Raw genomic sequence first — 14,337 nt, 5'->3', positions numbered from 1 at the left:
AATAATTGGGTTGCCAAATAAGTTTTTTCTTGTAAAAACTAACGAAACTATGTACCTACATAACTACGATCATATGATGTAGGTTATAATTTTTTCTATCTCTCTATCAATTGATAAGATTGTGAATGATGCTGTATATAATATTTCAACGTCCGTCCGACTTAGTTGTAAATTTCCACAAGTAATAAGGACCGAACGACCAATACAAAATTTTCTTAAAGGTGCAGTAAAACTTTACTGACAAAGGGCATGATGAAAGGTTTTGGATTCCTCTTCTATATTAATGTCGGTTCACGTCTACATTTTTCGATTTTTAGATCAGTGTGATCATGAACTGTCACGCAAAATGCCTACTATTATTTTATCTTTGTCCTTTGAAATTGAAAAACGAGTGTCATGATGGCCATAATGACGTCACGCAACATCAATGTCAACGCGTAATCTAACAATAACAAGCAAACCTTCAAGTGATGCGGTGATACTTTTTGAACTGTCCCGTCTTTCAAGTTAATCACGTGGTTGTGGTACATAGCAAACGTGAATTTCGACATGTCAGTAGGGGTCGGATGAAAAGCAGTTGCTTCGAATACTCTTCGTGATTCATTACTATGATATATCAGGAATATATTATAATCACTTGGCGTTGCGTAGAGATGTCGCTTCATTGTGCGTCTTCTACCGCATTTATCACGGGGAGTGTTCCGAAGAGCTGTTTAAGCTTATTCCTGCCGCCGAATTCCACGTTCGCACGACACGCCACAAGTTAGGATATCATCCCCACCATCTGGATGTGTGGCGGTCCTCCACAGTGCGGTTTTCATAGAGCTTTATTCCACGTACTACAAAGCCGTGGAATGATTAACTTCCTTGTGCGGTGTTTTCGGGACGATACGACATGGGTACCTTCAAAAAAAGTGCGTACACCTTCCTGAAAGGCCGGCAACGCTGTGATTCCTCTGGTGTTGCAAGAGAATGTGGGTGGCGGTGATCACTTAACACCAGGTGACCCGTACGCTCGATTGTCCTCCTGTTCCGTAAAAAAAATACGCTTACATATCCAGCCCAATCTACACACCCCCATATATTAGCACTGACGTATACTTATATTTCTTTCTTATCTATGTATTATATTGATATACATCTTACTTCAACAGAATACTCTTCGCACGCCTGTGTATACTACGTCTCAGCGTCGCAATGCAATGGGTGTGGGGTTGGTGTTCGAATCTGATTTGTGGACGACTGAACACCCCAGCCACTGGGTGCTGCAGGGAGTGTGTCTCATCATGAACACGGACTAAAGGAGCATTCACACTGGACGCGCTCACAATATCAAGACATCTTCATGAAATTTGAAATGAAAGTTGCAAAGTGGCGAAATGTTATTCATCACCAGTGGGAGGCTCCTTTGGATGATCCACAGGAAGCCGGCTAGATTATGGGTAGCTCAACGGCGCCTATTTCTGCCGTGAAGCAGTAATGTTTAAGCATTACTGTGTTTCGGCACATAATGTTTTAATATATGTTGTAATTATCACGTGATCTATTGAGATATATTGTAATCATTCTGTCCAATGAGTGTTTGGTAGCCCACACACTCACTCCAGTTGGTTGACTAAATTGTTTGCATTTCGAATTCGTAGGTATAAGAAGTGTACTATCAACAATCAACCATCATTCGTCAAGATTCTCGCAATATAGCTGTTTTCCTAATTAAATTTTACCGCAGCTACAAGCATTTAACGAATGAAGGAGATTTGTAACTGTAACCTTGTCAGTTCGAGCTATTAAAAAAAATATGTATATTGAAAAGTAAACTAACATGAACAGTCTTGGGTTGGCCAACTCGACTTACATTACATTTGACAAATAACTTTTCAATTGTGACAAATGATACTATCCAATAACAGTTAACACTGGTTAATTAATTTAAATATCTTTTAATATAAGGTAAATAGTCAATAACATAATAAAGACTGATTTATAAATTATTGTTTTATTTCTGATACCAAAATTCATTGATTTAGTTTGCAAATGGCTTTAGCTTGTGGTAGACATAAATTGTAGAAAGATGAACTCAAGAATTCACCTAATGGTTGCCATTTTACCCACCCCTTGTTTTGTAGAAATTCCCTTGTCTCTTCCTTTCCCACATAATGAGGGTCCTGAAAATTAGAATATTTATTTTAGGTTATATATTTATTATATGGAAGAGGAGGCTAAACGAGTGTAAGGGTCCCTTAACGCTTCGCGATCCGATCCTATAAGCTTGAACTGCGTTGATTTCCGAGCGATTTCAACGCGCGAATTTTACGCGCTCGAAAGTATATCTACGCGTATTATTTTACGTGTAGCAAAAGAATCCTTATACAAAGGATAATTACAGTGAATGTATCTGTAATCTATCGAAACAAGCTATAAGACCATGCATAAATTATTCATATTGTGATTTATATTATTTTACACACAAGTTTAGAAAAAAAACAAGTTGAACAAAGTTGAAAAACCGTTATATTTTAGAATGAGTATTGTTTATGAAAACAATTGGTTTAATTTATTAGTGTTTATGATTTTATAATCAACGTTCTTTCTAAAACAAAACTAAAATGTATATGCTTTCAATAATTTGAGATGTTCATTCCGAAAGACTAAGAAGAATCCCTGGACCTTGATCGACCTTGAAGTGCGAGATCGCATGTGTATGAAATAAAATGTAAAATGTAACAACTGAAATACATTTAACGATAGTTTTTCAAGTAAAGTAAACATATTTCAACATATTCCAAAAAAAATAAATAATAAAAAACCATATAGCAACAAAAACTATATTTCATACTATTATAATTATTCGTATGTCTTGGAAATATAGTCCAAATGTAAGTATTATAAGAATAGCAATGTACTAATGTACCACACTTCACTATTATGACGGCAAATATCATTATAAATAAAGTTCCCACAGCCTTTTACCATTAAATTTGTATGCCAACATTGTCTTTATTCTTATTTGTACAGAATTTAACAGACTTATTATAATTTCAAAGGAAAATAGTATCTCTTAATCGAGAAATCGATTGTGGTCGTGTGGATTTCGTTGTTGGGTCATATGTATATGAAGTATAATGTAATTTTGTTTGTTATAAATAAAGGTTAAAGAGCGGTGACTCCCAACACAGGCGATAAGCTTAACGGGAGACACCTGCCCCTAGTCTTTAAGTACTTTTTGTTAAAGAAATAAACAATTTATTATTATGTACCTGTGGACACTAAAAAGTAATGTTAAGTGATCATTCACTCACTCTTACAACAACAGAGGAATGATGGAAGCTCATTCCATAACTTCATTCATAACTTTTTTTATGGAAAATGGAGGACAACCAAGCGTACTGGTCACCTGGTGTTAAGTGATCACAGCCGCCCACATTTTCTTCAACACCAGAGGAATCACAGGAGCGCTGCCAGCCTTTAAGGAAGGTTTACACACTTTTTTTGCAGGTACCCATGTCATATCGTCCGGGAAACACCGCACAGGGAAGCTCATTTCACAGCTTACATGTACATGGAAGTAAGGTTGAAAAGCGCACTGTGGTGGACCGCCACACATCCAGATGGTGGGGATGATATCCTAATTTGTGGCGTGGCGTGCGAAGGTGGAATTCGGCGGCAGGAATCACGTGAAACAGCTCTTACGAGAACTCCCCGTGATAAATGTGGTAGAAGACACACAATGAAGCGATGTCTCTATGCAACACCAAGTGAGCTGTTCACAGAGCACTCGGTCCCCGACAATTCAAGCTGCTCTGTGTTGCACGTGTTCAAATGGATAACATAAAATAAACTACATGATTAGCACCCCTTTTTAAAAGTCTTTCATAGCATAATTATTAAAATTTGAATGCTCAATTGTCATGTTAAGCAACTTCTGTCAGATTACTGAGAGACAATTTTTTATAAAACTTGATTAATACTCACCACAATCAAAAGACTCGATTCTTTGTCATCAATATGAAGTCCCATGATCCCTTTAGAGGAACAGTCCACATCACCACCCATCATAACTGGACAGCCAAAATTTACAAAGTGGTGCTTTAAGCTTTCAACTATGGTCTCTAAATTATCACCCTTATTGACGTGAATGATTTTGCAAGGAACATTATATAATTGATCTATGACCAAACATACCTGCAACAGAGATAAATAATATTAATAAGAAATAATTAAACTTAGTAATTAGGTTGAAATATCTATACACTCCTACAAATAAATAGAATTGAATTATAGTCTTAAGCCGCCGCGCGTTACCAACGCCAAGGTCAACGGGCACGGGTTACACAATAAAATTATTGCTATTGAAGTGTTTCGGCTTGTTTATAAAAACGAATGTCAATGCTTTTGTTATTAAACAAGCTAGAGCTTTGTAGAGATAATAGATACTGCGTAATTTAATCAAATTTCGTTTAAAGTGCCCTACTTTAAACGAAATTTGTTGTCATGCTTTTTTTAGATTTACCTACAGATTATTACTAATGATTGTAGTAATTTTTTATAACTAAAACAAACTTCAAAGTTACTAATTATTAATAGAATAGTTACTAAAACATCATAGATAATACAAAATAGAATTTTTAAATCGATTGCTACAGATAATTTTTAAGGCTGACCGCATTTTGACGGCTTGTCGTATTTTACACAGATAAAGTTTTAAAATTAAATATTTTTACTTTTATAGTCTGTTGAATTACCTTTCTTGTGGTTTAAATGCATTATTTTGCTAAAATTGAAAAAATAAGAGCCAACTTTCACACATAACATACACACATAAGATTTTGATGTTTCTCTAGGCTACTTTGTTTTTGAATCATAGACATAGACATGTTCCATACATTTAGCATGAATTTTTGAGAATGGAAAGTGAACTTTGAAAAATAACAATATCTTCAAATTAAAGTACAATAATTTGATAAATTTTTAATACATTTTTAAATTGTTTTGTCTTCTGTAAAATATACATATTTAAATAACTGAAAATTTCGATTTTAGATTACTTTATTTCCCATTATGTTAAAAAAATGCTTACATGAAAGATGATATTAGTAAAATAAAAAAGTAGATACTATTTTAATATCCTGATGAATATGTAGTTATTACTTAGAATGGTTGTTTACTAATACAATAACAAAATGTCAGTTTACATAAATACAGTAAACAGTGAAACAAAGCCAAGTTTTATATGACGAAGTAAACAATGCTCTATCTGACATTGTGAACTGGTTTAGCGCCAATAACTTATTGTTAAATAGTCATAAAACCAAATATATTAAATTCACTGCGCCAAATGTCAAAAATGTAGATGCAAATATTTTATTAAATGGCTCTGGTAAAACCAGTGGAATCTGCTGTATTTCTTGGCATTACTCTTGATTCCAAATTGCAGTGGGGCCCCCATTGAAACATTGGCGAATAGGCTTAGTTCTGCAGCATATGTGGTTAAGAAAATTAGACGGTTAACTGACATAGATACAGCGAGATTAGTATACTTTAGTTATTTTCATAGTATTATGTCCTATGGTATATTGTTATGGGGCGGTGCGGCCGATATTAATACCATCTTTGTGCTGCAGAAGAGGGCTATTCGGGAGATTTATAACCTAGGTCCTAAAGAATCATAAAGAGAAAAATTTAAAGAAATAAACATTTTGACTGTTGCTTCTCAATACATTTTTGATAATGTTCTGTATGTTCATAAGCACATTGATGAATTTTCTAGAAAATGTGACATTCATAATGTTAACACGAGGAACAAACATAAACTTATCATGCCTACTACTCGGTTGGGTCGAGTTAGTAAGTCTTTTGTTGGGCGATGTATATGCTTCTACAATATGATCCCAGAAAATGTACAAAACAAATGTGTTATGAAATTTAAAAGAATTGTTAAAAAACGTTTGTGTGGGAAAGGTTATTATAGCATAAACAATTTTCTTAATGACACCACAGACTGGGAATAAAGCGAACACCCTCAGGCTCTTTAATTATAAATGTTTATTGTCCAAATATAATATAATATAATCCAAATTTTATATTTAAAAAAAAGCCTGCTGAGTATCTTGCGCCCATTCTTCTCAGGTCTGAGGAAGTCTCTTTTGAATGGGTGGTAGTTTTTGACGTTCAATAAGTGATTTTAAATCCTATTTTCAATAAAAATATTTGAATTTGAAAAATCTTTTTAGCAATACAAAGCAGCAACTCATAACTGGGTTGGTAATTCTTCATCCATGAAAACTAACATGTTATCTTAGTTCTCACCCAGCATGAAGCTACAGTTGACTCATTGTAGGAACAGAAGCAAATTTAATGCATCAGATATTTGCAACAATCATAAAACAGCTTTAGTGACACATTTGACACTGAACTGTAGGTATAATCCTTATTGATTTATTTCAGTGTATTTATTTGTCTTCAGTAGAAAATTTAGGATTTTTTATAAAATTATTCCTAATTACAGCAGTAGTTACTTAACAAACTTATCAACTAACATCTGCTACTGACCTCAAAGCTACCAATCCATTGCCGGGAATTTACGAATGACTTGGGCTTATCTTCCAAACAGACTAGGATATCCTGAATCTGTTTTATACTTGGAACTTTTACATTTGTTTGTAAATTATGAGTCAACCAGGAACAAATTGTTTGTAACGTTCTATATCCACATCCCCATCCCTGGAAATAGTCATTAAATTTATTTTAAAAAATATAACACGCTAACAATGTTCGAAACAATGGGTATGAAATGTTGATCGAGAAATAGATAGCCATACCTACTCTGTCATCGAAATCATCACATAAATAGTGATAGTACTCATAATTTCCCTTCACAAAATATGAGTTTTTACTCTTGTTTTCGATTTGCCCCTCGTGAACGTTCATAACCAAATCGGACGGCATTTTTTATATTAATCAGTTTAAATTTGTAGAACACAGATTTATTTAATAATGAGGATTCCGCGAAGAATTTTGAAATTATCACGATAAACAAACAAATAAAAGTTAAAACTAATAGGAATAAAAATATGTAAATAAAATTTTTAAAATATTTAAACCAAAATAAAATCCACGTTCAAACCTCAAAGTTCAAAACAAGTCAGTGTCACTGTTAACTGTCTGTCTAGTTGTCACCCACACATAATACACACTACACCTCGGACCAATAATTATAATACACTACAAAGAGAATATAAACACTATGTTCAATACACTGGACCGGGTGATGGAGCTTCAAATGCGTGCCAGTTAATAATTTTGTTCGTACCTATGTCATTTCTACTAGTTGTAACTATAAAAATGTAGTCTTACTATCATACTTAGAACATGTAAATGTTTAATTTTGTCGACTATTACAAAAGTATAATGATGAATTAGTTATAATTCGTATGAAATGACAATTTTGGGTCTTTTACACTTCCTTTTGTTAAAAGGCATAAAAGGCATTTATTTTCTCAAAATTGATTCCTTTAGAATTCTTTTTGATGTCATTTCTTATACTACTAGATACTACTACCGCTTCGGAAACAAATGGCGCTCTGAGAGAGAAGAAGCGGCGCAAGAAACTCTCCCAGCATTCTTTTTTTTTGCGCTCTTTTCAATAAAAAAATACAATATTGTACAGTTGCTATAAAATAATCACAATCTAGTCCCAGGCTGTCCGATCATTTAGATATTCAGCAGTGGAGTAATAGGATTTACGACAGAGCCATTTTTTTATAAAACATTTAAATTTATTTATAGACAATGCCTGAACAGTGGCTGGGACTTTATTGTAGAAGTGTATACATTTACCCTTAAAGCCTACTAGAATTAGTAATAATTAGTAATGTATCTTATGAAGCCTACTAGAATTAGTTACAAGCAATCCCTTATTTCTAGTGTTATAATAATGAAAATCACTATTAAGAGCAAAAAGGTGACGATTTTTGTGAACATATATTAAATTTTCATAAATGTACTGACAATAAACAGTCATAATATTTATTTCTTTAAATTTTTCTTTGAGAGACTGTCTATAACCAAGCTGATATATAGCACGAACAGCTCTCTTTTGCAGAGCAAACACTATATCAATGTCAGCAGCATGACCCCATAGTAATATACCGTACGTCATGATGCTGTGAAAATAACTAAAGTACACTAATCTAGCGGTCGCAACATTCGTGTACTCTCTAATCTTTCTAACTGCATATGCCGCAGAGCTGAGTCTATCTGCTAGATGGGTAATATGTGGACCCCACTGAAGCTTTTTATCTAACGTGATACCCAGGAAGACCGTAGTGTCCACAAGTTCCAATCTCTGGTCATTTATAAGTACGTTGGTTTGTACCTCCGCTGTGTTTGGTGTAATGAACCGTAATGTGGTGTGTTCTAGATGATGAAAATATAGCTAACACCGACTAGACCGACTCGGTATCACTGATAAAAACTGACACAATTTACACGTAGATACAGTGAGACATTGCCAACCTACATGAGCTATGCCTCTGAATCCTTGGCTAATGAAATTTTCTTTTAAGTGGACTATCCGACATTTGGATCGGAGACTTACATGAAAACATCAGATCAGAGCAAAACAAGATGAAACGAAACCTGTACTGGCTCCTGGGAAGAGCATTATATCATCAAACTCTCAGTGAAAAACAAGTTGCTGATATGAAAGGTAACTATGAAACCCATCTGGACTTACGGTATCCAAGTGTCAGAAGCTTCAGTCACTCCAACGTGGAATTACTGCAACGCTCCCAAAAGGCTTTATTGAAAACCATTCTCATAGCCCCATGCTTCATTACGTATTATAACGAAGTACACCAGTTCTGCATACAGTCAGAGAAGAGATCGCAAATACTAGCTGGAAAAATAAATCCAGATTACGGGCCCACCACCAGCAATCCACCATAACATCTGAAAAGGTAACATTTTTTAAACCTAGACTGAACCTTAAGCCTAATTGAATAAAGTTTATTTGTCTTTGACTTTGACCACAGTTCAGAATAATCGAGATTTCGAGAAGAAAATATAAAATTCATAACTAGGTAGTTATTAGAAAGACAAACCTTCAGTGAAAATTTTCTCAAAGAAGTTTTTTTTTTATTGTTACACGCTTACGGCCGTTCTCAATATACTATATACAGATAGAGAAAAAAAAATTACTACGTTCTATTGTCAGTAATTATCGCCAGTCCACTGTTGCGATTTCCATACAAACTCTATCCCTGGTAAGCTATACGTCGTCCCATTGACAGACAGCGTGTAAAGATAAGATGAGTTACCGTCGATAAGTGTATTGGGACAGAAAAGTCAACGATAGTTACAATTTTTTATCTCAAATAGGCCACAACCGGAGATAGACTGAATATTGGGAATGGCCGTTAGATAATTTATTATTACTTATAGATAGGCATCTTGCTGTTAGACAACCGATAAAAACAGGCCAGGAATATTAGTTGAGTGTGCGTGAGAAGCTACGTCTTATACTCACGTTTTGTATGACACTTTGTGTTAATGTGCGTGTATTGATCAAAATAGAGGTTAGTTGTAAATAAAACTTTTCCTACGTTTTCAAAGCTGTCATAGTCTATCTAGACGTATAAATGACCCAAGATTAGACAGATTATTTGTTCGACCCTGTTGACATAGTTCTGGAACATCGAGATATCGAGAAGGAAATATAAAATTCATAACTATGTGCTCATAATTGTCACTGATGTTGAATAAATAAATTTCTTTACATAAGACTCGCGTAAGTTTTTCTTTTTCTGGTGTGAGTGAGACGGAAGCTATCAATTAGTTTAGTTCCTATAATTGGTCTATGTTAGTAAGTCTGCGAGGTTTCAAATTAATCCGGCATTTTGAAAGAGTAGAAAATCAAAGATTCCGTTACACATATACCTTCAAAAAAAGCGCGTACACCTTCCTTAAAGGCCGGCAACGCTCTTGTGATTCCTCTGGTGTTGCAAGAGAATGTGGGCGGCGGTGATCACTTAACACCAGGTGACCCGTACGCTCGTTTGTCTTCCTATTCCATAAAGAAAAAAAAACACATATACCTTGTGTCGTTTTCGTCAATACTGAGGGTCGTGACCTCCACGAATTATTTTCTGGACTATCGCTTTCCATTTCTTACAGTCTTCAGCAATGTCTATAGCTTCGTGGAATTCTTTGGCACCGTCGCAGATCTGGTCGCTCCAACACATCAGACTCCAGCCTCTTGGTCGCATGCCTTTTAATTTCCCTGTAACCAGACGCTTTTCTAGTTTCTCGCTTTTCTTATATCTCTTGGTATGTACATCTCTTCAATATACAATATCCGGACGACCGAGCCTTGCTCGGATTTTTAAGAATGTACAAAACTTGAACAAAAAAAAACTAATAGGACATCTGGATTCGAACCGGGGTCTTCTGTTTTCCGGATCACCTAATGTCCCATCTGAGCTATAATAGTCTTGTATATAGTGACGAAATTTACCTTTGTATTCTAATGTTATTGTAGCTGTTTCTCATTCAAACATGGATAAAACCATTTTTTTTTAAATTGAAACCTAGCTAGATCGATTTATCACCCCCGAAATCCCCTGCATACTTAATTTTATGAAAATCGTTGGAGCCGTTTCCGAGATTCAGATTATATATATATATACAAGAATTGCTCGTTTAAAGATATAAGATACAAAGCTCATAAAATAAAGTTGTATGCCTTTAATAATTAAAATAGTCTGTCCTAATTCAAATTTGATTCCTTTAGAATTTTTTCGCTGTCATTTCTAACACTACCACCGCTTCGGAAACATATGGCATTGTCATTACTCTCAATAAGTGTTCAAAGTTTCACTACTGTCGTGCTGCAAAATAAGTACGTGACTTTTGCACCTCTAGTGTATAGCCAGCTTAACAACGGTAGAACTATGAATAAATACTTATGTTAAGGTCTCACAGAAAACTTTTAATCCTCTATTGTATAACATATAAGGCTGGGTACATCAAAGATGTAATAAAACCTTCATGCACAACAAATCTTCCATAAAAGAGCTAAGTTAGACTTCTTTCGTATTTTAAATCAAATTTCACATATATAAACCTGCGTAGCAGTTGCATTAGTCAGTTTTGAAAATTTTCTTGTGCTCTATAAATCTTAATGTAAAAACCTTAAAAAAAATATTATTAAGCTTGTAGAACATCAAGTATTACAATCTATTTTTTTCAGTTTAGGTAATACTTAACTACTTCGAACAAGCAAAATGTGAGTAAATAATTTAATTATATAATATTTTTAGAAATAAGCGGATCCTATCCCGATTTCTCCGTGGTAATCCCCAGTACTCTGTTATTGAGTACTGGTTTGCCTCCTTGAAATTACCAGTCTTGTATCTTCAAGAGTTCTTCGCATCATGGAACCCCTCGGTAATCATTCTTCATTATGAAGACACCCACTGCTGGACAAAGGCTCTCCGAAAGGTCTCCACGATGCTCCCATTCAACGTATTCTGACTATCTTGACCAGATCATCGGTCCATTTGTGGGGGGCACTACCAAGGTATAACTACTGTCAAACTTTGCAATGAAATTTAAAAAAAAATGTTTTCAGGTGTTGTGGACCTTGTGGGGCTTGTGGACCATGTAGTGGATGCTGCGGTGGCTGTTGCTGCCCAAACATCACCATCTACACGTGCTGTACCAAGATCTGTTAACATTCATTGGCCGAGTGAACCTCAAGACTTTGCGAATTAGCGTTGGAGCGCTCGGTTCTCTAGATGTAAGACTTATTTGGTGACGTTTTGTGAATAAAATATAAAAATTACACTGTATTTACTTTCGTATCTCTTATCTTTAGTAAAACCATAGGGCATAAGATTCAGATGGAGGTTGACATGTTCTTTCCTAAGATCATGTTTGTAAATATCACTAAGGTAGATTACAATTAGATATCTCACTGCCGGCGATGGAATAGAAGCGAGTGAAGATCCAGTTAAGATTTTAAACCTGATATGCAGGTGTCATCTCAGACGTCAGATCAGGCGTATCCTACCGTAAAAAGAATGTATTAAGCTGGGTTAATAGCAACCGTTCAGTTACTTTTACCTCTGGAACTAACTTGTACTTTATATAGCTCCAACTATACTAAAACAGCGGCTGTAATTGTGCTATCCCCGATGCAGAATGTCGCAGTGTGTGGCAGATGTATGGACAATAGTTGTATGTATATAGCACATGTAAAAATAACATGAAATTTTAAGGGGGGTACTTTTAAATTCTGTTCATACAGATAATTGGAAATTTCTATTAGGTCTAGTTAATTCGATCTACTTAATAAGATAACATAAGTATAGCTTTTCATATAAAATATACACAATTTTACGTAAAAAAACCAAAACGGGTAATCGAGGAACGAAAGATTAAGACATCCATCGGTTTTCTTCCGTGTTCGCACCGCGTAGGAATTAACAGGGTAGGACTAAGTGTTACTTTAATACAATATTTGACAAAAATATTTATCTTACTCATATTATTAACTAGCTGACCCGGCAAACGTAGTTTAATATAAAATATAAATTATTTTTAGAGTTAGACCGTTTCTTGGACATTGCAACATTACTTTATTATTCTAAAATAAAAGAATTTTTCTAAAATAAATGTAGCCTAAGTTACTCTTTATTACACCAGCTACCTGCCAATAATAGTCCCGCTAAAATCGGTCCAGCCATTTCAGAGATTAGCCGGAACAAACAGACAGACAGACATACAAAAAATGAAAAAAAAGGTTATTTTGGTGTACCGTATATTTATTCATATACATATAGTAAAAACGGTTATTCAATATTACAAACAGACACTCCAATTTTATTAATATGTATAGATTTGTCATACAAAATAGACCACATTTTATAACAAAATATCGGTCAAACTACAGGGCACAATCAAATTGAATACATCTATCATAATATCATAGTTAGGGACTTTTTATTTTATCACTACCCACGCTTGCTACATAACGGATTATAATAAAAAAATCATATTATAAATCAAATCAAATCAAAATCATTTATTCACGTAGGTCACGGAAATGACACTTATGAATGTCAAAAAAAAAATCTTATTGAATCTACCGCATCGTAAAGGGTTGAGCTAATGAGAAGAAGTAGCACGAAACTCATTGCCACTCTTTTATATCAAGATTTACATTTAAGTACATCGATTTACAAATCATTTCAAATCACAATATAATATGTAAAATGTAAAATGATGCAACAGACACACTCAAACGTCAAATAGTCAATGTCTTACACGAGTAAGTCAAAAAAGTAAATGTAAATTAATACAAAAGTTATTAAGTACAGTAGCTGCATCATCCACATACACCATAAATAAATAAATAAAGGTATTCTGTGAGTATTTTCTAAGCGATTATAAATAAATAAATATGTATATATCCATACATATATATACACACAATAACTTTTAAGAATCTGAGACCGAGTCCCCGGCAACAGGATCATCCTGCCACCACAAGCAGCGCCCGTTCACGAGCATGACGCATGAACCAGCCATCGCCTCCCTCATAGATTATGGCTTATTTGTATAGCATATGGCAGCATGCCCCATGCCTTTTGACCGAAAACCTTGACAAGAGGCGAGCCAGAATGGCTTTGATGTGGTCCACCTTATTTCGCAAGTGGATGAATATAGATTCTTTGGTCACAAAAATAATATATGGATGTAGGACGTAGTACAACCGAAATCTACGCAGCCGGAGCCACAGCCAGAAAGCAGGTCGACTATTAATTGAGAATTCAATTCAATTTTCTTTGTTGCGAATTTGGGTAATGTACATGTTACTATTCTAATAAGTCTTATTCTGAAAATAACGAGCTCAATAATTGAAATGCCTTCCTAATTTTGTGTTAAATCAAGAATCCTTCCTCCTCCACGCGTCGTTTCCCTCATTACTGAGGGTCGTGACTCCACCGCTGCATCAGTTTCTCCCGTAAGATTCCCCTCCATCTGCTGCGATCCTTAGCCTTATGAATGGCAACATGAAAGTTGATGTTTAGAGCAGATCCTGATCAGATGCCTGTCACCATCAGCTGTTCCAGATTATGACCCTTTTTACGAGCAATATGTCCAAAGAATTCTAGCATCCTACGAAGGCATATTGTGGAAAGTCTAGTTTTGACGTTAAGTGCTCTTAGAATAGACACGGACAAGAATCCTTAACGGCACTGCATTGTAATATGTAGTGCTCTTCACTTACCACACAAGGTCTTCCTTGTTAGGAAATACCTATAGATTGTCACT

The 14,337-nt window shown here is 34.9% G+C and overlaps 3 protein-coding genes and 1 long non-coding RNA gene across 5 annotated transcripts in view; 2 read left to right on the top strand and 2 right to left on the bottom strand.

Annotated features, from left to right (window-relative positions):
- The window catches only part of LOC126972001 (dynein axonemal heavy chain 10), a 54,071-nt gene extending 52,083 nt beyond the window's left edge, over window positions 1-1,988 (top strand). For both annotated transcript variants that reach the window (XM_050818523.1, XM_050818524.1), the window contains one exon: window positions 1,155-1,988. In XM_050818523.1, the coding sequence (XP_050674480.1) occupies window positions 1,155-1,301 (147 nt within the window). In that variant the 3' untranslated portion in view covers window positions 1,302-1,988. The remainder of the gene's footprint in view (window positions 1-1,154) is intronic.
- LOC126972003 (uncharacterized) overlaps window positions 1-14,337 on the bottom strand; it is a 577,468-nt gene that overhangs the window by 331,979 nt on the left and 231,152 nt on the right. The window lies entirely within an intron of this gene.
- Window positions 1,981-7,117, bottom strand: LOC126972024 (ufm1-specific protease 2). Its single transcript, XM_050818575.1, has 4 exons — window positions 6,823-7,117; window positions 6,550-6,720; window positions 3,973-4,182; window positions 1,981-2,165 (listed from the first exon to the last, which is right to left on the bottom strand). The coding sequence occupies exons 1-4, from the start codon at window positions 6,943-6,945 to the stop codon at window positions 2,016-2,018; spliced, it is 654 nt and encodes a 217-aa protein (XP_050674532.1). The 5' UTR covers window positions 6,946-7,117; the 3' UTR covers window positions 1,981-2,015.
- On the top strand, window positions 11,153-11,842 carry LOC126972031 (uncharacterized). Its single transcript, XR_007731029.1, has 2 exons — window positions 11,153-11,284; window positions 11,630-11,842. It is a non-coding gene; the product is annotated as an uncharacterized LOC126972031 (long non-coding RNA).

Source organism: Leptidea sinapis, chromosome 25 (assembly GCF_905404315.1).
Source record: "Leptidea sinapis chromosome 25, ilLepSina1.1, whole genome shotgun sequence".
Taxonomy (NCBI): domain Eukaryota; kingdom Metazoa; phylum Arthropoda; class Insecta; order Lepidoptera; family Pieridae; genus Leptidea; species Leptidea sinapis.
This window is presented reverse-complemented; position numbering and strand designations above follow the sequence as displayed.

Coding starts and splice junctions, on each gene's coding strand:
- LOC126972024 (XM_050818575.1), bottom strand. CDS start 6,945: ATGCCGTCCGATTTGGTTATGAACGTTCACGAGGGGCAAATCGAAAAC. Junction 6,721..6,822: donor GTGATGATTTCGATGACAGA/GTAGGTATGGCT, acceptor GACTATTTCCAG/GGATGGGGATGTGGATATAG. Junction 2,166..3,972: donor AATCGAGTCTTTTGATTGTG/GTGAGTATTAAT, acceptor TCTAATTTTCAG/GACCCTCATTATGTGGGAAA.